The 25,469-nt window shown below is 32.7% G+C and overlaps 4 protein-coding genes across 4 annotated transcripts in view; 2 read left to right on the forward strand and 2 right to left on the reverse strand.

The window, feature by feature from the left end:
• LOC139512629 (uncharacterized) overlaps positions 1–4,604 on the reverse strand; it is a 29,782-nt gene extending 25,178 nt beyond the window's left edge. The window contains exon 1 of the mRNA XM_071300376.1: positions 4,430–4,604. Within this exon, the coding sequence (XP_071156477.1) occupies positions 4,430–4,463 (34 nt within the window). The 5' untranslated portion in view covers positions 4,464–4,604. The remainder of the gene's footprint in view (positions 1–4,429) is intronic.
• LOC139512619 (nose resistant to fluoxetine protein 6-like) overlaps positions 1–25,469 on the forward strand; it is a 499,632-nt gene that overhangs the window by 176,154 nt on the left and 298,009 nt on the right. The gene's annotated exons all lie outside the window — the stretch shown is intronic.
• LOC139512599 (piggyBac transposable element-derived protein 4-like) lies at positions 454–3,914 on the forward strand. Its single transcript, XM_071300324.1, has 2 exons — positions 454–779; positions 1,570–3,914. The coding sequence occupies exons 1-2, from the start codon at positions 460–462 to the stop codon at positions 2,900–2,902; spliced, it is 1,653 nt and encodes a 550-aa protein (XP_071156425.1). The 5' UTR covers positions 454–459; the 3' UTR covers positions 2,903–3,914.
• On the reverse strand, positions 9,188–12,535 carry LOC139510948 (uncharacterized). The gene is made up of 5 exons (XM_071297504.1): positions 12,361–12,535; positions 11,909–11,986; positions 11,118–11,176; positions 9,512–10,292; positions 9,188–9,267 (listed from the first exon to the last, which is right to left on the reverse strand). Exons 1-5 carry the CDS (start codon positions 12,533–12,535, stop codon positions 9,188–9,190), a joined length of 1,173 nt encoding a protein of 390 aa, XP_071153605.1.

Consider the following 25,469-nt stretch of genomic DNA (forward strand, 5'->3'; position numbering starts at 1 on the left):
CGACACAAAAATACGGTTGTATAATCTTTGAAATTTGTTAATTTCAATTTTTTTTCTAGGGAAAAGTAGCATACACTTGTATGTTGATAAAAATAAAGGCATCTTTAGATGTAGTTACAACTTTTCTTACAGAAATACACATTTTTATCACTTTTCTATCGTTATAGGAAACGAGCCCAATAGCAAATTATGGTCCATATATTTTTACAGGACATGTCCTTTCAGTCCTGTGCTACATTTAATTTAGAGTACTGGACATAGTTTACAATTTCCACAAGGCTTTTAAGAGGGGGGAGGGGTTAAGTGGGGGTTGGCGGGTTCTTGATCTCGAAATCCAGGGCTTAAAAACATGAAATTCTGAAGTCCCAAATTTAAAGAAATTTAAATCCTGACATCCCAAAATTCGAAAAAAAGAATTCCTGGATCCTGAAAAAATCCATCCCAAGCTTAACCCTTACTATGCCAAAAGCCGATATATCGGCTTTTATCGATTCCTTGTGTAGTGCCAAGAGCCGATTTTTCGGCTTTGTTATTTTCGGCTCTGTCGTTAACGGCATCACAAAGGCAATGACGTCACAAAGCATTGACGGCGTTTTCATGATGGCCGCGGAAGCTCCGTGGTTCCGTGTTTACATTCCAGAACCAATACAGCAACACAATGTTCATGGTGATGTTCCAGGAGTAAAAAATATGCCACCAAGAAATTCACTACCTATTGCCTATTTTTATCTAATGTTCTCAATAAACATTCTGAAAAAAATAACAAGAGAAACAAACAGGTAACGTGTAAAAGTTTTGACTATTTATTTTGTATCTCGGCAAGTATTTGACAAATAAATAAATTTCTTTTTACAACTATTTACAAAGCTTTGCATAAAAATTTGCTGTACACACAGTTCTTTACAAACCAATAGCAAAACCCCATGTGAACGTTTCGAACACTGCTGAACATAAAGAACTTCAGCTCTTTGATTTAATGTTTCAACAAATGCCATACTCATAACCGTCCATCGTCCTGAACATGCATCACCTTTTTGCCACTGGACGTTACACAACCATCATTTAACCTTATTCCGTGTCATAGATATATCAACTTTAGAGCACGATATCATAGAATAAATTATCTACAAAGTACGAAAAAAAAGTACAAGCAAAAAAAAAATAATATAAATTTTACGTATAAAGATAACGTATAAAGACATACACATAACACATAAAAAAAACCCACATGCAGTTGAAAGATTAAGCGAGTTCGTATTATAATACAAAAATACGGCATGTCTTATCAATTTAAATATTTAGCCAAGCTACAATGTTTTGCACAACTAAAATTGAAGAATCATTTTGAATAAGACACATTAATTGAATTGATTAAAAAAAATAAGAATCAAATTAAGTTCTAAAATTACGTTAATGTAAAGTACTAAGTACTAAAATGCATATAAAACTCGATCGACTTTTTTCTACTTATGGACATTATTGTAGTTATACATGTAATAGTAGGCTATTGTAATTAATCTTAATTTAATGGATTATTGTGAAACTCTTGTCATTTCTTGTTCCTTTTAGATATGCAAAACAGCTACTTACAAGAAAACGCCGAAATAATACACTACATGCATCTTCTAGACTTAGAATGTTTGAATGGAATGGAAAATTTACTGTCACAGAAATAAAAGGCTTTTCAGCGACAATTTTTAACATGGGCCTTATTCGAAAACCAAGTATAAAAGATTATTGGTCAAAAAAGTTCAAAAGTCAAAAAACACCTTGGTTTTCCGGAATGTTTTCAAGAAATAGATTTCAACTTTTACTTCGATGTCTTCACCTAGTTAATAACAAAAACACCCCGCAAAGAAACAGCGAGTTTTACGACCCGTCCGCATGGTTCAAGCCGATTGTAGAACATGCTAATATGGTTTTTAAGCGATATCTGACACCAAAAAGAGAGCTTTCAATTGATGAATCTTTGATAGGCACTAAAGCAAGAACTATCATGACTCAATATATACCATCGAAAAGTAGCAAGTTTGGTATCAAGCTTTGGATGTTGGTAGAGGCTTCAACGGGATATATTATACATTTTCTACCGTATAGGGGAAAACGGTATGATCCCATCCCAAATAATGAAACACAAGGGTGTCATGTTGTCTTTAAATTATTGAGATCTGCCGGTCTCTTAGGTAAATGGTTTCATGTCTTTTGTGATAATTTTTTTACGTCGATATCACTTGCTAGTCGTTTGTACACTGAAAACACCTATCTAACTGACACCATCCGAAAAAATAGACATTTACCTAGATTAATAAAAGAGGCAAACCCTAATGCCAATCAGTCTGTGTTCGCCAGACGAGGTCCGCTTTTATGTTGTGCATTTAGAGAGAGGCCAAATAGAAAAGTTGTACGTTTTGTATCTACATATCATAACGGTATACACAATCAAAATGAAAAACCAAGCCTTGCTATAAGCTATAATCAATATATGGGTGGAGTTGATTTAAATGATATGATGTGTGGCATTTATGAAGATAAAAGAAAAACAAAAACCATGTGGAAAAGAGTCGCTATTAATATTTTTCACAGAATGCTTCTCAATGCTTATATATTGTATAAATATAATACTGACGAAAACCAGCAAATATCACGTTATGAATTTATTGTCTGTATAATTGAATCGCTTGCAACTGAACATAGACAACACCGTGATCGTGGTGGAGTAGAGAGAAATGTTGATGCAATGCCCCATGTAACCTTACAGAGATTACCTGGTAAACGTGAAAAAAACTGTGTCGTATGTTCGACTGCTATCAGCCGTAAACGATCCAAAACTGTTTGCTTGAGGTGTGGAAAAGGTGTCCATGGACTTTGTGTACATCGACACCGTTGTGAAATTGAACTTTAAATACGTGCATATTATTAAAGGATATACATGTATATATTTCAGGAAAAATTAAATGTATTTACTTTATTTATTATTTTCGCTTACTTGTATATAGTTTAATTATAATCAAACTAGGTTTGTCTCGAGTTGCCTTAGTTTTCCGAATATGGTTTAGTTCATTATTCCTATAAGTTTTGAGTTTCTGCGTGGTAATTTTCTTGGGTACGATCCGTGAACAAAAAAGTTCCATGTTTTTCTTCTTTTTCTGACAGCTTGATATCAGCATGAATAGTGAGAAACTGGGTGTACACGATGATGAACGAGAATTAAGTTCACTTGACTTTATTTGAAAAGGCACATCGAACATATTGAACGATAACTTTACAATGCAAAACTAAAACAGAAATTTCTTTTTAACTATGAAGTTGAAAGGTCTTGCAATTTTCAAAGGTTATTTTAAGTTGGAAGAGAGATTTTATGTTATAACAAATTCAAAGTCAAATCAGGGTTTGATATCTTATCACTTTTTAAAACCTGTTCCGATATCGATAGACATGTAATACTTGCTACTGTATATTTTAAATACAGTACACGCCTATCATTTTATACGGACAAATGGTATGCAATCTCTAGAAGTTAATGCCTGAGTTCAGTATTTGCCGTCTTCATCATTTGATACCTACGATATTTCGTTATGCATTCATATTTTACAGTTTTTTTGTAACAATATTATATTTCATTATTTATTATTTTATTTTAACAGTTCTGTAATAAAGGACATAATTCTCTTTTTGTTTACATAATAGTTGTGTTATATCATCAGAAAATGAGAACAACGAACTTCCAAAAAAAAATTAAAAATTAAGTTGAGTAAAATCCATCCATAAATTGCGCGCACTTCACATAACATTTCCTGCTTCATTGTAACGTCAAACAATGGTTGTTACGTACGACGTCACTGTACTTACCAGATAACAAATCTTCTGAAAACCCTCTGGCACTCACCAGATAAAAAGCTTGGCACTCAAAGGGTTAAAAACCACCAATCTGATGTCCCAAAAAAGTCCTGCCCCCCTTTAAAGTCTTTAGTCCATAAAAATATGACGTATAAAAAAGGTTTAGAAAGAGATTCGTAATGACTAATGGGGGTACCTTCATGATGAATAATGTTTTAGTAAAAAAAAATCTTGCCAAATGACATTATCATTTATTTTTGGTGCATTACATAAAATGTACATTTTCTTTAAGACGATATAAAAATTTACTGATTTTGACAAATCTCGTTAATTCTTTTTCAGAAGTAACTGCAACGTTGTAAATTATTTGAGACCTCTGCCTCTGGCTCTGATATATCACGATAAATATTTTTGACGAATGATGGTAAAATCTGAACTATTTGATGTTAACGGTAGCAAAAAATGACCGTTCTTGACGACTGACAGTAAAGGGTATTCCTACCCTCTTGAAAGGCGATCAGTCTATATAAATTCTAATTTTTTTAATTGTTGTTGTGAAATTATGGAACCCCAAGTAAACAAGAAATATTACCTTCAAAAAGCATTCGTGCTGAGACACATCCCATTTCTTGCCATTATTTAATTTTTGTAATAATCCATTGGCAAAATGTTATGCTTTTAAAAAAGTGCAACTTTATCACTCTTCGTCTTATTTTGTTTTGTTTGTCGATTTCAAGGTTCAGTTGTTATATGGCGGATATTGAACTGGTTCTGTGAACTTATGCATTTTTAGTTGCTAACAATCAAAATAAAGAACCAGAATAAACGGAAGTTAAAAACTGTAGAAATGTTCCGAATATCCACATGGACAATCTCAAAAGGTAAATATGCTTTTTTAATTTCACTAATATATATTTTTTTTTTGCAAAAAGATGTTAATCAAAATGATTGCCGTGACTGAATTGATACTTTTATGGTTTTCTTTGGAAATTGATATGTTACTTTTAATTTTCATTTTGTTTAATAACAAGTGTGGACACAGATCAGTGTGGATAGTTCAGTACAGTATCATGGTTTGGAGGTTTGACAGTGTTTTCTGACAAAAAAAGGTTCTTTATTTGTTCTAAATAGAGTTCTATGTTGAACTTTTGTGCCTAATGACAGCCAACCTGTACCAAACACTGAAGATAGCACTTTTTATTTAATATTCTAATATGACGTGTTTTTTTTAGCTATCGGTTCTAAATCATCCAATAAAATTTGTTTGCACATGCGTATATTGACGTCTTCAGAATAATGAATTTTATCAAATTAGCATGCACTTATTATATTTCCTTAACTCTACACTTTCAAACTCTTAAATGGTGCACATAATGTTACTAATTCATTTATTATGACTGTAATGTGTTGCATTCCGAAATTTACATATTTGACCTAGATACGAAAATCGTTCATGCTGGCTAATCAAACTCCTCCCTCTGAATACATACAGAAGTAGCCGTTTGCTTCTTTACAAACAAAAAGGGGGGTTCATGGAAGAGCCTATGTAACAAAAAATTTGTTCCGGCGTGATATAACTTTTCTTTACATCCGAGAGACCTATAACTAATACATCTGTTTACATATATACATATGTCAGTCTCTGATTATGATTTAGAGTTAAATAAGACCTATATATATAGAGAGAGAGGTTACGATACTGTTGCCAGGTCATTAAAGATTGCATATTTTGACTTTAATATTGTTCTTCTCAGTCATATATTTTATGATGGTATAGTACTAAACCCCTTACTAGAAGGTTGAGCTTAGTACGCATATGATGAAGACATAATCTTTCAATCAGTTTAATTGAGGCATGGAGCTGGCATGTCAGTAATTGGCTAAACAAATTGACAATAATACATAAATTAACAAAACCGGGATTCTGTTTAGTTCCTTTTTTTACCTATTCTGACATCGGACTCGGATTTTCTTAAGCTGAGTTTAACTGTGCGTATTGTTGTGTGTTTGTTTTTTCTACATTGGCTAGAGGTATAGTTGGAGGGTTGAGATATCAAAAAACAGGTTTAACCCCACTTCATTTTTGCGCCTGGTCTGGGACTGTATATAATATTTAATCAATAAATTTGAAGACCACAAAATTTCTTATACTGTCTGCTTAAAATAGAAATATAATCCCATATGTTAATATATATGATGTTTTATGATCCCTTTAATTTTTAGAGATTATGTATAATCACTAGAAACAAATACTATACATACTGACTGGAATGACGAGACTCTGTCGGAATACAAGTTGAATCATAATAAGATACAAGTACACACCCGTGATATCGCGGGTCCGTGACTGAATTAAAGTATATAACTATGCCTAAGCCTTATTTTAGTAATTGGTATTGTCATCTGATAAAGTCATGTCGATTATAAGATACACAGTTTTCTCTGCTTTCAAATCTTTCTGTTTGAACCCGTCGACCTGGAACTTATCAATTATTGGAAATATTAATTATTTGGAAAACAAAAGGTCCAGGCTATCCAGGAATGGGGTAGTCTTGCTGATTGCTGAATAAAGCTACAATAGGGAACAATTTGACAATGATTGAATTTAGTAGTGTCAGCCCTTTGATTATGACCCGTGTGTATATAGCAAAATCCTAAATACACCGTTTGGTGGTGCGCCTGTCAAATGCGGAACGTACAGATAAGGTAATAGCTAACAGGTGAATATACTATTGGTATCGGTATCGGATTAGACCCGGAACTTGTTAATTATTGGCAATATTAATTATGTGGAAAACAAAAGGGTCTGGAGTGGTGTAATTTTTAATCTACACCATTGTCCTATATTAGTTATATATAGAGTTGAATTCTTTGATTTGTCGTTTTTACCCGATGACGGCTGACAAATTGGACCTCGTAATTTTAGTATTATAGATTCTTTAAAATCATATCAAAACATCTTTAGAATCATAAATATCAAAGTATACAGCACAATCCATAATAAATTCATAGTTTTACAAACTTCATTGAACATCTGGATAACATCTATTTCACATTTACAACTGAACATTTTCATGCTCTGCTTTTCAATTATTGTGTAATATCCACACATAAAAGCCTTGTCTTTCACATATTAAATCTCATGCGCACATTAAAGAGAAAATGGTGTTTATTAGAAACATCTGAAGGATCCTTATATCCGAGTTTACAATATGTCAGAGAAATGTCACCTACCTGAAATGCCTGAATTGCTCTTCTTGACACATGTGCACGCCGTAATTACCATAATCGAAAATGTTGGTATTATTACTTTCATTTTTTATTTAAACACCTTTTTTTGTTTATAAGTTAGATACCATATCACTTAGAAAACTGTTCATTTTATATTTGATAAATGAACAGGGACCGAAAACTGTTCCCTTTTAAAATCTTAAAATATAAAAAAGAAATATATGATTTATTTATTATTGCCGATAAACATAAGTGAATTACTGCGGCAATGTCGAAAATAAAGAGACAATAACGCCATTGCTAAAAAAAAAAAAAAAATTGACAAGCAATAGTACACAAAACAAAAAATAGATAACTAAGCCTGACTGTGCAACACAAACCCAACCAAAAAATAGATAACTAAGCCTGACTGAGCAACACGAACCCGACCAAAAAAATAGATAACTAAGCCTGACTGAGCGACACGAACCCAACCAAAAAATAGATAACTAAGCCTGACTGAGCAACACGAACCCAACCAAAAAATAGATAACTAAGCCTGACTGAGCAACACGAACCCAACCAAAAAATAAATAACTAAGCCTGACTGAGCAACACGAACCCAACCAAAAAATAGATAACTAAGCCTGACTGAGCAACACGAACCCAACCAAAAAATAGATAACTAAGCCTGACTGAGCAACATGAACCCAACCAAAAAATAGATAACTAAGCCTGACTGAGCAACATGAACCCAACCAAAAACTGGGGGTGATCATAGGTGCTCTGGAAGGGTAACTCGTCAGTGCTCCACACGTGACTCCCGCCCTACACAACTAACAAAGAAGACACAAAATTGAAAATTATGTTCTATTGGGTTTCCTTACATCATGTTCCCAATGTTGTCATTTTGTTAAGGGAGACAGATCCTTGTTTCCGAGACGGAGTTCATGTATTTCTTTCGTATTGTTAATGTAATTTGTGCAAGTTTTAAAAATAAAATATTTTTTAAACAAAAAGTCGCTATAGTACCAAGTGCACTTACAGTTACTGAAAGCTAGTTTCAAGCACAAACTTACTTTTAAATAAATGTTCTCTCAGGTTAAATTTTCGATCAATGAAAATCCCACAGATAATGCTTAAAGACGTCATACAAGTTCTGAGATATAACATGATTTTGTCACAATGCAAATTAACAAGCATTCTGTGAGTATTGCATGGCTATATACATAACAGTTCCTTCCGCTATTCAGATATTCCACTCTTTTCTCAATTCACTTTATCTAGCCATTATTTTTTTCTTTCTTCTGTCCATTAATTTGAGTTTTCAGAGTGCAACGGTGTTCAAATCTATTTTTGCCTTTCTGATTGATCCAAATGTGTCATTTACAAGGCCATTAAAACCAGGGTTTCTACATGAACAAATGCCGGTACCAAGTCAGGAATATGCCAGTTGTTATAATCCATTAGTTTGATGCGTGTGAGCTTTTGTTTTATTCGGAATTTTTTGAATGGTTGTTTATAGATTCCAGATCATTTCATCTAAACTGAACCAAATATAAAATTCAGAAGTTTTCAGAACAACTTTCCATATATTATTTATGCACTGATGTCAAATGAAATAAAAATGTACTGTGATGTTCCATAAGAAAACTTAGTTTCATGATTGAATATCATTTCTAATCATCAACACGCAATACAAAAATGAATAGTTTCTTGAAGGCTAAACAAAGGGTATTTCTATTGTTGCCTCGAAAGAGCAAGTATTTAAAAAAAAAGTCAAACGATGATGGTCGGGATTTAAAAATTTCATTATACAATGGTCAATTCATATATTTTTAGTCTTGGGTATATACATAATCAGGTTAACATCAGATGATATGACTATATGGATAGCATAAACTCAAAACTCAGTTGGACTGCCTTAGAGCCGATTAAAGTATCTCATGTAAAGCATTCGTTGTTTTTCACAGATTCACCTGTTATAAACGCAAAAGATTTATATATCTTTTTTATTAAACAAAATACAAATTTATAAATAAACAGGAAATAATTTTTCATAAATAAACAAACAAACACAGAGACACTACGAATACAACTGTTCAACAAACTTAATTGGGGCAGGGTTTGACTGAAGGTTTTAATGTCTGTTCCGAATACATCCAACAAGGCTTCTGACACAATCCATCATCTTAGGTTTTTTCACTGGTTTTGCCTCCCCTATAATATAAATATAGAAAATAAGTATCAAAAGTAACGTAGTCATCCATTTTTTTCTTAATCACATTTTTGTTTTAAATATTTGAAACGATCTATTCATAGTACTATCTTTCGTTATAAGTCGATTTGAAAATAGCGATAACTGGCATCAACGCTGTCAATGCATGTTCAATGATGTTGTTCAAAGTTTCAACTATTAAAATACAATTTAAGATACTGGATACTGCACAGTTTTGTATATTACCTGTAACCATTTTCTCTGTACATTCCTTTGATTTAGGATTTTTGTTTGACTTAGTTTCTTTTGCTCCAGGTTTGCCCTTCCCATCAAATTCACTGGCTTCGGTTAATCTTTTCTCACGTAATTTGTTTGTTTTCACCTTTTCTTTCTTTGTGGATTCTTCAATTTTCGATTCTTTTTTCTCCTTTACTACCTTAACATTGCGTTCCTTTATGTCAATTCTAAGTTTTTCGCGAATAGATTTATGTTCTTTTTTCTCTCTTTGGTCGTTTTTTTCTGGTATCCTTTTTTCTTTAGAATCATTTCGAACAATTTTCTTTTTCTGCTTAGATTGCTTAGTCTCCGATATACTTTTTTCCTGTGATGATTTTATTTCTTCTTTTCTTTTCTGTTTTGACTCGTATTCTTCTCCCTTCGCTACACATTTTTCATATTTCTTCTGGTTCTTAGCTTTCTTTTTATCAATCTTTCTTTTCTTCTTAAGTTTTTCTTCTTCTCGTGCTTTTTTCTCCTTAGATTTTTCAGCCTCCATTTTCATTTTCTTTTTAGATTCATTTTCTTCTAGTTTTCTTTTCCTTTCAGTCTCACGGGCTTTCATTTTTCTTTTCTTCTTTTCTTCTTTTTCTTTCAGTTTTCTTTTCTTCTCAGATTCCTTTGCTTCCATTTTTGCTGTTTTCTTTGCTGCTTTGAAGAGTTCTTTGATTCCAACCTTGTAATCATTGACCTTTTCAGCAGATACTTTTTTGTTATCCGTTTCATTTATTTCAAGTTTGTCTTCTGTAAACTGAAATCAAAAAAGATATAAGGCTTTCACCACTGACTTGTTTTTAACTTAATGCATGCAGTATCAAGCATAAAGCATACTGAAGTAACAAGCATAAACCATACTGCAGTAACAAGCATAAACCATACTGCAGTAACAAGCATAAACCATACTGCAGTAACAAGCATAAACCATACTGCAGTAACAAGCATAAACCATACTGCAGTATCAAGCATAAACCATACTGCAGTATCAAGCATAAATGATACTACAGTATAAAGCATAATGAAGTATCAAGCATAAGGCATACTGCAGTATCAAGCATAATGCAACTTGCATATAAACGTTATACAAATCCAGAACAGTTATTTTATCATTTGACTTTTATATTAATTGATTAGGAATGACATACATGCATTAAGAAACAAATGTTCGCATGAAAGCACCAAAATATGTACAAGAATAAAATATATAAATTAAAAATTTTCTATTAGTTAGCATCATTTTCTTCAGCTTGAGCACATATACGGGGCACTTCTACGGTATTTTGTGTGTTTTGGACAAGTCTATGGTGGTCTATTTAAATTTTTTTTCACATTTGTTTATTATAAATTCTGTATTGAAGATTTCCCTATGTATATATGTTACTACTTATATAAACATGGAGATACAGCATGATTGCATATGAGACAACTATCCATCAGATACAAGAGAAAAAAGATGTAAAAAATCGTAAGGCACTGTACTGCCTTCAGTAATGAGCAACCCATTAGTTTGTTTTATACTGTTTTGGGTTTGATGCCTCATTCACCTATGGAACTTATCTCTTACCAACCTATTACGTACCTGTAAAGCTCCCAGTCCATTGTCATCTTCGTTTTTAAATAAATTGAGGGATTCACCTCCTTAAAAAAATAAGAAAATGATACTACATGGGTTTTGTTTTATTTTGGTTCGATCTATTAGATATTTCAGTATCAATTGAGATATCACAATGGAAAAGATGAAGCGGTAAGATTGCCAAGTAGACAACTACCAGTTTCCACAAGCGACAAAAAGACTTTGATGTTAGCAACTAGAGGCCCAATGCGTAATACGTTAACAACAAACAACCCCATACTGCATCTTAAGATATAAAAGGCAAATCCATGATAAAATGTGAAATAATAAAGAAGGATAACAAACAATATGCTAAAAGGTTAAAAAATCAAATATGGCAAACGGAGAAAAAATCAAGATGCATATGGAAAAATTATAACAGTTAAAATTATCACTTGAAATTATGACAATGTTTTACATTGAGATACATTGAGATAGAATGGTGTTCACGTGCTCTTCAAATTGTTTTGATGTTTGTTATACCTGATATTTACTCTACAAGAATCACATAAATTGTTATAGTTTTTTTTCTATCACTTACTTGTAGCGTTATGATTGAAGTCATGCTCCATGCCAACATTTTGGAATATGAAATTCTTTTGAAGCAAAGGTGTCTCATCCCCTGCTCCAAAATTACTACATGTACATAAAAGCATAAACAAAACGCCATTATTGCCGCTCTTCATCTGATAATTTTAAATCTTTTTGTTAACATAACTCACACATGCATTACTCTTAATGAATTATTGTGTACATACCATCCGAAGCTGTATCTGTTACTTTTTCATCTGTTTTCTTGTCTTTATTCAGATTCTCTCCTTCGTCTTGCTCTTCGTCTGTTAAAATTTTCGAAATAACAATAAAAAGGTTATTTATAAAGTAAAACCTACTTATCTGTGCGTCTAGATTAATATCACTGAGTTTCATTTTAAAAGAAATCGTATATTATAATTAAACAAAAGAAGGAAATACAAATAGTTCTGGTACAAGTATGACTAGACAGACGAGTACGATATTAATTTTGTGATTAACGGTTGTAAATTGCCCGTTATACTTTTGTATTTCATTCAAGAAACTAATATGAAAAATTTAAAAAAAAAAAAAAAGTAGTATAATTACCCTTATCCATCAAAGACTTTTAAAAAACGTATGCTCAAATCAACTTATTAACAAAGACCTCTCCTCTTTGTACTCTTGTGTATTTACTCACCTGTCGTATCTCCTGATGAACTATGCCCTTGTGAATGTGCATAATTATCTCTTACAATTTCCATTCTTTTCCAAAATTCCAATTCTTGAGCGGACTTTGCATTTTCTTTAAATTCCATAATAAGCTGCTTTTTTGCAGCCTCTAACTGCTGGAACGGATTATCCACGTTATCCATAGCTACACTAAAGATATAACTTGTGTGAATTAAATTAAAGGAGGAGATGAAAAATATATAGACAAATGGAACAAGATTCCTCCCCTTTACACTATTTTTTTAAGTTCCGTTTTGGTTTTGTTGGGAAACGCGTAAAGGCTTTAAACAACGAATGTGCACGCTGGATAACGTCTATATAACGCAATGCACAACGTTGAAATCAATTCCTGTGGTTTCCCTTACGGTTTAACAAATACTGCTTTTATAACTTTACTTGCTTATTGTCTTCTGATATAATGCAATTAGAAATTGACTAATTTGCGTTAAAAATGTATTAATCATGTACGGACAACCCTTAAATATTGACAGAACAAAAAAAAACAAACTATAAGCTCAATCCCTTTGTGCAGTTCACTTTAAGCACACAATTTGTTTTCAAAGTAAAATCATATTAAAATTAGAAAAGTGTTTCCTTCCGTCGCATTTATACAAAACCATGAGAATGCTAAATGTGATGAAAATATTTTTTCAAGAATAAATATCTATAAACTTTAACTTATACACATATTTTATACAGTAAAATCGAGAGAGAAAATAGTTTTCATTTGTTTTCTTACCTTACTCGGATAATTTCTCTCTTCAATTCTGTTTTATAAACAAGAATGTACGCTATTTCGATTGTCTAAAAAAATAGCTGTGTATCGATGAGATTCTTTCCTCAACGACGATCTGTAGTTAGCGATCCTGACTGTGACGTCTTCATCAGCGATACCGTGACTTCCGTTTTTTTTTCGATCCCTACTTAAGTCACAATATTCCAAATAACGAATAACTGGACAGTTAGTGATCAAAATTGTTTAATGCCTTGATGTATTTCAAAATTTTATATTTATAAATAAAGATGCCGGATAAACGACAGTCATACAGCAACTCAACAACAAAAATACCCCCACCAAAATACACCGATTACCTACAATAAGCAAATGTCTATGCATTTCATTTTACAAATACGGTTTAATATATAATTTTCATAAAAATTATTATAAACAACAAGGGAGTTTATATCAAACGTATTTGGCGATGTACAAAAAACACGACAAAGCCATACCAGGCTTCATAAGACTCAACCGTGATGATCGTTTGAATCATTATAGGGTAAAATTGTGTAATATTGAACTGAGGAGGTGTGGTATGATTGCCAATGATATAACTATCTATCAGAGATTTAGGCAAGAAGGTGTTAACCAATTTAGGAAAGTGTATTGCCTAAACAGTAAGGAAGTAATAGTAAGCAATGAAAAAATAATACGCATTGGCGGATCCAAAAAGGGGGGGGGGGTGTTTCTGGGGGATGGAACCCCCTTTTTTTGGACGATCAATGCATTTGAATGGGAGCATATAGTTAGAACCCCCTTTTTAAGACATAAGAACAAACTTACACATACACTAAGGCAGCAACCATTTGATTTTCGGGGGGGGGGGGGGGGGGGGGGGGGGGGGGCGGGCTATGGATTTTTTTGGAAAAAAAGTTTGTTTCCAGGTTTTGGAGAAAAAAATAATTTGTTTTTGATTCTGAGAAAAAAAAATGTGTTTCCCCCTCAGCTGCCACTATATGTAATGCTAAAATTGAAAGAAAAAAATTGTTTTCGACTTGTCGCGAAAAAAATGGATTGTTTTTCGCAGCAGGCAAAAAAAAAAGTTTGTCCAGAAAAAAATCCATAGCCCCCCCCCCCCCCCAATTCAAATGGTTGCTGCCTAAATCATCAGTTGAAACAATGCGTGTACACAGAGAAATTAAAAAAAAACGACTTTATCTGTTCTGGGCTCCGCCATGTTGGGATTACCGTAACTGCAATTACGATGATCAGTTTAACACCAGTGATTATTATGTTTTGTAAATTCACTGAGCCACGTGTAAATCATATTGACACGTAAAATATCACATTTAATGATTTATCCTCTTTTGTTACTTTGTCTTATTTGTCATTATAGACTGTCTGAGTTGACTTTAGAGACGGCCTGAGTTGTTTTTATCAAGGATTTGTATAGTAAGAGATTCCAATCCTTCTTACTATACAAATCCTTGATTTCATCAACGAATTTCTTTCAATAACAATGCCTAGAATAGTTGCATACCGTATGAACTGAAATATTTGGTTTTGAGACGGTCCCCGGTTTTTAATTATCAATTGGAGTTATCTCCCATTGAAATGTAAAGAAGAGATATTGGTCACGGAGGTGTTCTAATTCTGTCAAGACTGTGATATGATATACAATGTGAAGCAATCGAGTAATGGCAATTTAGTTCACCGTTTTATTTTCATGTATACTTAGTTTTTCCTGCTTAAAGATCAAAGTTCCAACTTATTCTGTCTTTGCGAAGTCGAAGAAACAGGCACTTATTTTTTTTCTATCCATGACCATGGTCTACAAATCTTTAGTCCACAAATTATTATCATGATTATGAGGTCTTGAAAGGCTATTTATTTTTGCTGATGCCTTACAGGTCGCTGTAAAGCAAACATTAAAATAGCCTTTCACCTTTCGCTGCAAGTTGTCAAAGCAAAAAATGAAATGGCCTTGCAAGATCTCCTACTGAAGTCGAAAATCCGTCTAACATCGTGTTAGTTCCTTTTGGATTTGTGTTTATACTTATCACATGGGAAAACTGCGCATTGACGTCACTATGCTAATAGCAGTGTTCAAAATTAGTGCAGAATACGTTTTTTCTACTCTTCTAAATGAAAAAAAAAACATTTCTAAAGATATGTTTTCATTGTTATTCAAAAGTAATGTACAAAACCGCTATTTTTCTAATGGTCATTTCAAAGTGAGAAACAATTATGAGTAACCTAACTTGACTATAAAGGGTAACAAAAATTCAAAGCTAAGTCTACAGAAAAAATAAGAAAAAAAATTCCATAGATGAACGATATAAAAAAGAAGATGTGGTATGATTGCTAATGAGACAACTGTCCACAAGAGACGAAAATGATACAGAAATTAACAACTATAGGTCATTGTATATGTCATAAGTATTAACAAATCATCTATTATGAGAAGATGGCAGCAAACAAATGTTTCAACTGTCTCTGCTTGGGACGCTTGTCGTAATTTATAGGGATAGTAGATCTTGCCAAGGAGATTATTTTTGGTTTTTGTCAATTATACCATAAACCATACATGTCATATAAGATTATATTTTATTCTATATTCCATGTATATTAGTTATTTAATATTATAACAATTAACCACTTTATTATATGTCTCATAAGGAATGCAGATTTTTTTTTTTTATATACATGACAGATTTATTGCTCACATTTAGTTTAAACATGTTAAACATAGAGATTAATTGCATTAAATACTGCACAGCCACCAAAGTAGTTGTTTTGATTTAGATCATATCACAGCTCAAAATGATTCTCAAAAGTTATTAATGAATGGATCTTTTGCCTCTTTTTTAGCTCACCTGGCCCGAAGGGCCAAGTGAGCTTTTCTCATCACTTGGCGTCGTTAACATTTTACATTTTGAACTTCTTCTAGAGAACCACTGAAAAGAATGAAACCAAACATGGCATGAATGTTCCTTATGAGGTGCTGACCAAGTGTTGTTACTTTGTAGCCGATCCATCATCCAAGATGGCCACCAGCGGGGGACTTAGTTTAACATAGGACCCTATCGGAAATGCATACAAAAGACTTCTTTTAGAGAACCACTGAATGGAATGAAACCAAACATGGCATGAATGTTCCTTATGAGGTGCTGACCAAGTGTTGTTACTTTTTAGCCGATCCATCATCCAAGATGGCCGCCAGTGGGGGACTTAGTTTAACATAGGACCCTATGGGAAATATATACAAATGTCTTCTTTTAGAGAACCACTGAATGGAATGAAACCAAACATGGCATGAATGTTCTTTATGAGGTGTTGACCAAGTGTTGTTACTTTTTAGCCGATCCATCATCCAAGATGGCCACCAGTGGGGGACTTAGTTTAACATAGGACCCTATGGGAAATATATACAAATGTCTTCTTTTAGAGAACCACTGAATGGAATGAAACCAAACATGGCATGAATGTTCTTTATGAGGTGTTGACCAAGTGTTGTTACTTTGTAGCCGATCCATTATCCAAGATGGCTGCCAGCGGGGGACTTAGTTTAACATAGGACCCTATGGGAAATATATACAAATGTCTTCTTTTAGAGAACCACTGAATGGAATGAAACCAAACATGGCATGAATGTTCTTTATGAGGTGTTGACCAAGTGTTGTTACTTTGTAGCCGATCCATTATCCAAGATGGCTGCCAGCGGGGGACTTAGTTTAACATAGGACCCTATGGGAAATGCATACAAAAGTCTTCTTCTAAAGAACCACTGAATTGAATGAAATCAAACATAGCATGAATGTTCCTTTCCTTATGAGGTACTGGCCAAGTGTTGTTACTTTTAGCCAAATTTTATATTTTTTTTATATGATTTCAAAAACCCAAGTAGAATTAGGTGAGCGATACAGGCTCTTGAGAGCCTTTAGTTATTACTTAGATTAGTTCTTAAATTGATAAAATGATTCTGAAAGTAACTGGTATTACTGGTTAATCATTCAGTATTTTCAAATTTAAAGACATTAAAAAATAATCAGTAAAGCAAACATGTGGAATTACTTATGTCTTTTTGGCTGAATCCTTAACAGATTGATGTTGCTTGTTTACCAAAAGATGTATGCATTACCCACACAGATTCTATCCAAAATGTAAACTGTAAAAACAAAAATGATCTAAATGTTTATCATACATGTTTGCATTAATTACTATTTTCATATTATAATTATCTACTTTTGACTCTGGAGTACAATGTATATAATTTACACCTGTTTACCGTCTGTGTACCGGTAGTACTCTAGTTATAAATTAAAATTGAGAATCAAAATGGGAAATGTGTCAAAAAAACAACAAACCCGCCATATAACAGACAACAGCAGAAGGTCACCAATAGGTCTTCAATAAATACATTTTTTTATCTTGATAAATGTATTACAAAGTACAGCTATGTAAATACATAATTTATTTGAACTGGATACTGCCATCAGTTTTACTTTTTACAAACCTAATTTTTAAGTCATGACAGAAAAAAGCTTTTAGAGGAATTTGATTAAGCTCAGCTTAGTATAAAGCCTTATTGGCATTAAACAATAGAGTTAGAAAACATGATGCTTATTAAAACCTTAAGCTTTGTTAACATGGTAAAGTATTCTGAAAAGAGCTCTGATAACATGCTTATTCTGCTAGGTAATTCCAGAAACAAGCTGGCCTATTGTATTGTTATAGAAAATCAATTGTTTCACATTTTACCAATGCCTCATTATAGTTATATTGCTGATTAAACATGGTATTTGTTTTGTCATATAGTGACCTATAAATGCATTTTTTTCTCATTGGCAATCCTGAAACAAGCTTACTTATTGTTGTACATGTTGTATTGTTATAATTTAATTTTGGATGTAACGCGTCTTCTGATTGGCTGACGTTATTTTGTTATCAGACCATAGACATAATTAAGTCATGTGACCTTGACGTCATCAACGTTTTTTCAAGGTTTTCTACGGTTTAAAATGGAATTTAGAATTAAATTATAAGAAATGACTGTAATATTTTTCTGTCTATTCGAAATAACATAAAAAATGTGGTGCACACTGTTAAATAACCCGCTGTGCGCATTATTTAGTGTGCACCAATTTTTTTATGTTATTTCGAATAGACGGAAAAAATATTACAGTCATTCCTTAAATAAATAATGAATTGTTTCACATACATGACAAATTACATGTCAGTGCCTCTCATTGCTGACTATACAATATTGGTTTTCCTCATAGTTGAAGGTCATATATGATAAGCCTAAGGAGATGTTACACTTTCAGTAAACATATATATATATATATATATATATACAGGTCCACAGCACGTAAAGAGAGTAATACAGAACTTATCCCGTTTGTTAGCACTCATAACCCGTACAATCCTGACATATTCAACGTCATAAAAGCAAATTTGCCAGTTTTACAAAAAACGAAAAAATTAAAAAAGCTTTTCCCTACAGAAAAATTCCTGAAAAGTAAAAGACAGCCTTTAAATCTTAAAAAGATTTTAACAAGGGCTAAGTTTTATGACCCAAATGGAATACAATACAACGTTTCAAAATGTAATGACCCTAGATGTGGTCTTTGTGAATACATGGCAACCGGCCCGCAAATAACATTGAAAAACGGCCAAACCATTATTCCAAATGCAGACATGAATTGCAAAACGGTAAACCTTATTTACTGTATTGTATGCAGCACTTGCAAGGAATGGTACATCGGACAGACTGGTAACTCAATTTGTCAAAGAGTTCGTGTTCACAGACAACAGATACGAGATCCATCCACACGAATGCAAGATGTGAGCGAACATTTCGAAACGTGCAGTAGTGGAAAATTTACCGTATATCCGTTCTATAAAATGAACGAATCGAACAAATATAAAAGACTGGCAAAGGAAGCACACTTTATAAAGGACTTTCAGCCAAAATTAAACGGATCTACTTAAACACGTTTGATTTATCTCCCCTTATCGTTATTATAACGTAATAAACGTTACCAACGGCAGTGTCGTCAAGGACATTGTTAAAACGTCGCCTGAAGATTGCCAGAAGGCATGAAAGCGCTAGTGACAATATTTTAACGAACTGTTATTATTTGATGTGAAATGTAGTTTGCAAATTTAAAAATATTATTATATATATATATATATATATATATTGATTTATTTTAAGATGCAAGACCTAAAAGTGATGAAGATTTACCCTAAGATGCCATGTTCTACAGTATCTTCCTGGAAACAGTCCAAGGTCAACAGAAAACTCTGTAGATTCTTAAAGAAAATAAACAAATGTAAAGTAAGTAGACTTAAATCAATGTTTTCAAGCTGTAACAACAAAAAAATGGCCTCCATCCATGTGTATTTATACTGGTCACATTCTCTAGGAGTATCTCTACAAGATGAAGCATAGAGGTCAAAGCTGGGAACCAGTAGGTAAACAAAACAAAATATCTATGAATCTTAATTTTTTTCCCAAAAGAGGTGTGGTTTTTGTAAAACAGCTTTATTTACAAATTGCAACCTATAATCATGATAATGTTTCACATACATGTATTTCAAACTAGTGATTCCAGCGTATGTATATCTTTATGACCATATTTTCAGTGAGTTTTAAACTTGGAAAATTTCAAGAATTTAAAATTAATTAAGTTATCTTGGTGTTGTCTCATTTTGAAATTTGGGAAAATAGTGTACATATTGAAAGATCTTTCTTTATTAACATAGTAGGCTAAACTAAGGTAACTACAACTTTATTTTTTCCTTTTCAGGTAAACAGAGATGATTTGTTTGTTTATTTGTTTATGCTGATAACCATAGTTGTTATTGTCTTTATAATCATTTTGGTGTGGAGACTAGGAGGGGACAGATGCAATGGACAGAGAATAAAGCAAGCTTTGGTTTGTACACATATTGTTATGCTTTTTTTTATTGCTAGGCCAGCTTTTCAAAAGAAAGATGTATGTGCTTTGCATAAATGATTTATTTCTTGGTTTTATACTCCCGCCTTAGCTGAGGGGCATTAAGTTTTACCATTGTTTGTATGTAAGTCTCAATATTGGTTTCCTTTCTCTAAATTTAGTTTGCCTCTACAAAATGTAATGAAACTGCATTTTGGTGGTGTCACTTTTACTGTTCTAGAGTTATGTTAATAACAAATGGAAAAATTGCTGAAATTTTCATCTGTTCTCTTATTTCCCAGGTCTTTCGCACTAATTTTTCTGTCATTCATATTTACATGCCCCCACTGCCAGGCAGATTTGGCATTAAGTGTTAGTAACCCTTGTCCGTAGGTTAGTACATCTGAAAATAGGTGCAGCTCTCTTAACTTTAGTTTGCCTCAATCAAAGGTTCTGGAACTTTTACGCAATTATTATTACCATAAAACACAGATCAAATTCACATTTATGTGGCGTCACTTTTACTGTTCTGCTTTAAAGTAAAAAAACTATTCAACTGAATTTGCAGTGCATTGGTTGAAAGGTTGATAAGTACTAACTGCTGAAATTTAAAAAAAATCTGTATTTTGAGTGTTTGAAAGCACATATATCTAGTACACCATACTTTTTACTCTGGACTCAACAAAGCAGTACAAAAAAAACATACAACATAGGGGTTAAATGCAACTATTTGGAAAATTGTAGACAAAAGAGGAAAATGCAACAAGGATATTTTTTGACAGGTGTAATTTGTGCATTCAGGCTCTTATGAGGATTTGTTTATAATTATTTTGTGACAACTATTTAATGTGTAATTATATTGTTTTATTGCAGTGTAAAGAGTATAACAATGGAGTTATAACAGGAGATTTATGTTATAGTATTTGTATTGAGAAGTCAATCCCTCTTCATTATTGTGTATCTGAGACACACAGTGATATTGTAAGTAATAGGATGTTGTATTGTTGTGTTTTATAATTATATAATTATACTCTGATTTTAAAGTCATATGAAATCTCAAATTAAAAAAATAGTGCATATGTTTTTTTATAACAAAATGGATAGTTTCCATTATTAAACTTATGTACATATACTTTTTTCTGAAGAAAATTCTTTAACTTGTCCAAATTTAGAAGAAGTTTACCTTTTTGGGTCACCTGGCCCCGCCCAAAGGGCCAAGTGAGCTTTTCTCATCACTTGGTGTCCCTCATCTGTTGTCCGTCGCTGTTAATTTTTCCAAAAATCTTCTCCTCTGAAACTACTGGGCAAAGTATAACCAAACTTGGCCACAATCATCACTAGGGTATCTAGTTAAAAAAATGTGTTATGTGAACAGGCCAACCAACCAAGATGGCCACCATAGCTAAAAATAGAACATAGGGGTAAAATGTAGATTTTGGCTTATATCTCTGAAACCAAAGCATTTAGAGCAAATCTCACATGGGGGTAAAATTGTTCATCAGGTCGAGATCTATCTTCCCTCAAATTTTCAGACAAATCAGACAACTTGTTTTTTGCAGTTTTTAGTTATTATCTTGAATATTATTATAGATAGAGATGAACTGTAAACAGCAATAATGTACAGCAAAGTAAGATCTACAAATAAGTCAAACATGACCAAAATTGTCAGTTGAACCCTTAAGGAGTTATTGCCCTTTATTGTCAATTTTTAACCTTTTTTCTAAAATTTTAGTAATCTTTTAAAAAAATCTTCTCTGAAATAACTGGGCCAAATTTAACCAAACTCTGCCACAATCATTAATGGGGTATCTAGTTTAAGAAATGTGTCTGATGACCCGGCCCATGAACCAAGATGGCCTACATGGCTAAAAATAGTACATATGGTAAAATGCAGTTTTTTGTCATATCTCTGAAACCAAAACATTCAGAGCAAATCTGCTGTGGATAAAATTGTTCATTAGGTCAAGATCTATCTGCCCTGAAATTTTCAGACCAATCTGACAACTTTTTTTGTTGGGTTGCTGCCCCTGAATTGGTAATTTTAAGAAAATTTTGTAGCTTTTGGTTATTATCTTGAATATTATTATTGATAGAGATAAACTGTAAACAGCAATAATGTACAGCAAAGTAAGAACAACAAATAAGTCAACATGACCAAAATGGTCAATTAACCCCTTAAGGAGTTATTGCCCTTTATAGTCAATTTTTTAAAATTTTTATAAGTTTTGTAAATTTTTGTGTAAATTTTTATACGACCGCAAAAATTTTAATTTTTTGGTCGTATATTGCTATCACGTTGGCGTCGTCGTCTGCGTCGTCGTCCGAATACTTTTAGTTTTCGCACTCTAACTTTAGTAAAAGTGAATAGAAATCAATGAAATTTTAACACAAGGTTTATGACCACAAAAGGAAGGTTGGGATTGATTTTGGGAGTTTTGGTCCCAACATTTTAGGAATTAGGGGCCAAAAAGGGCCCAAATAAGCATTTTCTTGGTTTTCGCACTATAACTTTAGTTTAAGTGAATAGAAATCTATGAAATTTTGACACAAGGTTTATGACCACAAAAGGAAGGTTGGGATTGATTTTGGGAGTTTTGGTTCCAACAGTTTAGGAATGAAGGGCCAAAAAAGGGCCCAAATAAGCATTATTCTTGGTTTTCGCACAATAACTTTAGTATAAGTAAATAGAAATCTATGAAATTTAAACACAAGGTTTATGACCATAAAAGGAAGGTTGGGTTTGATTTTGGGAGTTTTGGTCCTAACAGTTTAGGAATAAGGGGCCCAAAGGGTCCAAAATTGAACTTTGTGTGATTTCATCAAAAATTGAATAATTGGGGTTCTTTGATATGCCGAATCTAACTATGTATGTAGATTCTTAATTTTTGGTCCAGTTTTCAAATTGGTCTACATTAAGGTCCAAAGGGTCCAAAATTAAACTAAGTTTGATTTTAACAAAAATTAAATTCTTGGGCTTATTTGATATGCTTTATCTAAATATGTACTTTGATTTTTGATTATGGGCCCAGTTTTCAAGTTGGTCCAAATCAGGATTCCATATCAAGTATTGTGCAATAGCAAGAAATTTTCAATTGCACAGTATTGCACAACAGCAAGAAATATCTAATTGCACAATATTGTGCAATAGCAATTAATTTTCAATTGGAGTTATCTTTCTTTGTATAGAATAGTAGTTGATAATATATGTTGGAAATTTGCCAGACATGACTATGATGTCATTTTCTATTTTTATTTGCCAATAACTTTATGTAAATAACTTCATTGGAAATTTGCCAATTTAAAATGTTGCTGATGAAGCTTTTTTTCCTTATCTTATCTAAAATGTTTTTAGATAATGTATGTAGGACATTTGCCAGACATGACTATGATGTCATTTTCTATTTTTATTTGCCAATAACTTTATGTAAATAACTTCATTGGATATTTGCCAATATAAAAAAGTAAAATCACAAAAATACTGAACTTAGAGGAAGATCAATTGGGAGAGTCCATAATCAAATGGCAAAATCAAATAACAAAACGCATCAAAAACGAATGGACAAGAACTGTAAAATGTTGCTGATGAAGTTTTTTTTATTGTTTTATACAATAAACAATGTATATTCACTTTTACTACCAACCAATCTTTACCATTCAGTGATAACAAGCACTTTATTTTACATTTTAATATTTTATGATGTATTTAAAAGAGTAGTTATTGTTGCAAACTCCATTAGAAATTTTAATTGATATCAGTTTTGGAAAAAGGGAAACGGGGATGTGAAAAAAAGGGGGGGGGTTTAAATTTTTCTCATTTCAGATTTCATAAATAAAAAGAAAATTTCTTCAAACATTTTTTTGAGAGGATTATATATATATAATTAATATTCAACAGCATAGTGAATTGCTCAAAGGCAAAAAAAAACTTTTAAGTTCATTAGACCACATTCATTCTGTGTCAGAAACCTATGCTGTGTCAACTATTTAATTTTAGATTTAAAAAGTTTGAAGAAGAAATCTTTAATTGATTTGTAAAATCTTGACATTTGTTTTGTGTAAAAAAAAACCATGTTATGTCAAAAATTTGATCACAATCCAAATTCAGAGCTGTATCACGCTTGAATGTTTTGTCCATACTTGCCCCAACTGTTCAGGGTTCGACCTCTGCGGTCGTATAAAGCTGCGCCCTGCGGAGCACCTGGTTACAAATTATTTTCAACTGTCACTTCTGGGCCAAATTAATTATAGATAGAGATAACTGTAAGCAGCAAGAATGTTTAGTGAAGTAAGATCTACAAACACATCACCAACACCAAAACACAATTTTGTCATGTGTCCTTTGTTTAATATGCCCAGACCAAGGTGAGCGACACAGGCTCTTTAGAGCCTCTAGTTTTAATTGCCTGCTTCCAGGAAGCAATTCACCGACATATTTTGCGTATGCAAAGTGACCTTAGCGTGACTCTTCTTCTAAAAATCAGGTTATCACAATACGCCTGGATCTGTCACTGAAATAAACTATTATCTGATTATATATGTTATATACACGTGCTCAATATCCATTCTTCTTTGTTGATTGTTTACTATAAGGTGACAATCGGTAAACTTTGGCTTCAAAACATGACAAGTAATGAGCTACCATGTTTTCACATCATAACAGACAGAGAGAAAAAAATATGACGATTATACAATATTTTTGCGTAAAATATTATAAATTGTGCACAGAAGACTTAAGTTTATGCTATATACATGCATTGGTTCAAGAATTGGATAAACATTATTTTTCACCAGTAACTCGTTTCATATGACCTTAAGGTGGTATGGGAGTACAAACAAAAAATGATATTTTTGAATGTATTGCCAAAGTGCAGCTTATAATATGATAGGTTCAAAATTATAATAAAAAGAATAGTTCACGTAGCTTGTTTTCAAGCTACAGAATTGTGAAAAAATGACACATTTTATTGTCGAGCCTGCAACTTTTGTTGCAGAAAGCTCGACATAGGGATAGTGATCCGGCGGCGGCGGCTACGGCGGCGGCTACGGCGGCGGCGGTGTTAGCTCACTTCTTAAAAGCTTTATATTTCAGAAGGTGGAAGACCTGGATGCTCCATACTTTGTATATAGATGCTTCATGTTACAAAGTTTCCGTCAGTCACATGTCCAATGTCCTTGACCTCATTTTCATGGTTCAGTGACCACTTGAAAAAAAATTTCAATTTTTTTGTAATGTTGAATTCTCTCTTATTATAAGTAATAGGATAACTATATTTGGTATGTGCGTACCTTGCAAGGTCCTCATATCTGTCAGACAGTTTTCACTTGACCTCGACCTCATTTCATGGATCAATGATCAAGGTTAAGTTTTGGTGGTCAAGTCCATATCTCAGATACTATAAGCAATAGGGCTAGTAT

The sequence above is a fragment of the Mytilus edulis genome, chromosome 2 (genome assembly GCF_963676685.1).
Source record: "Mytilus edulis chromosome 2, xbMytEdul2.2, whole genome shotgun sequence".
Lineage (NCBI taxonomy): Eukaryota > Metazoa > Mollusca > Bivalvia > Mytilida > Mytilidae > Mytilus > Mytilus edulis.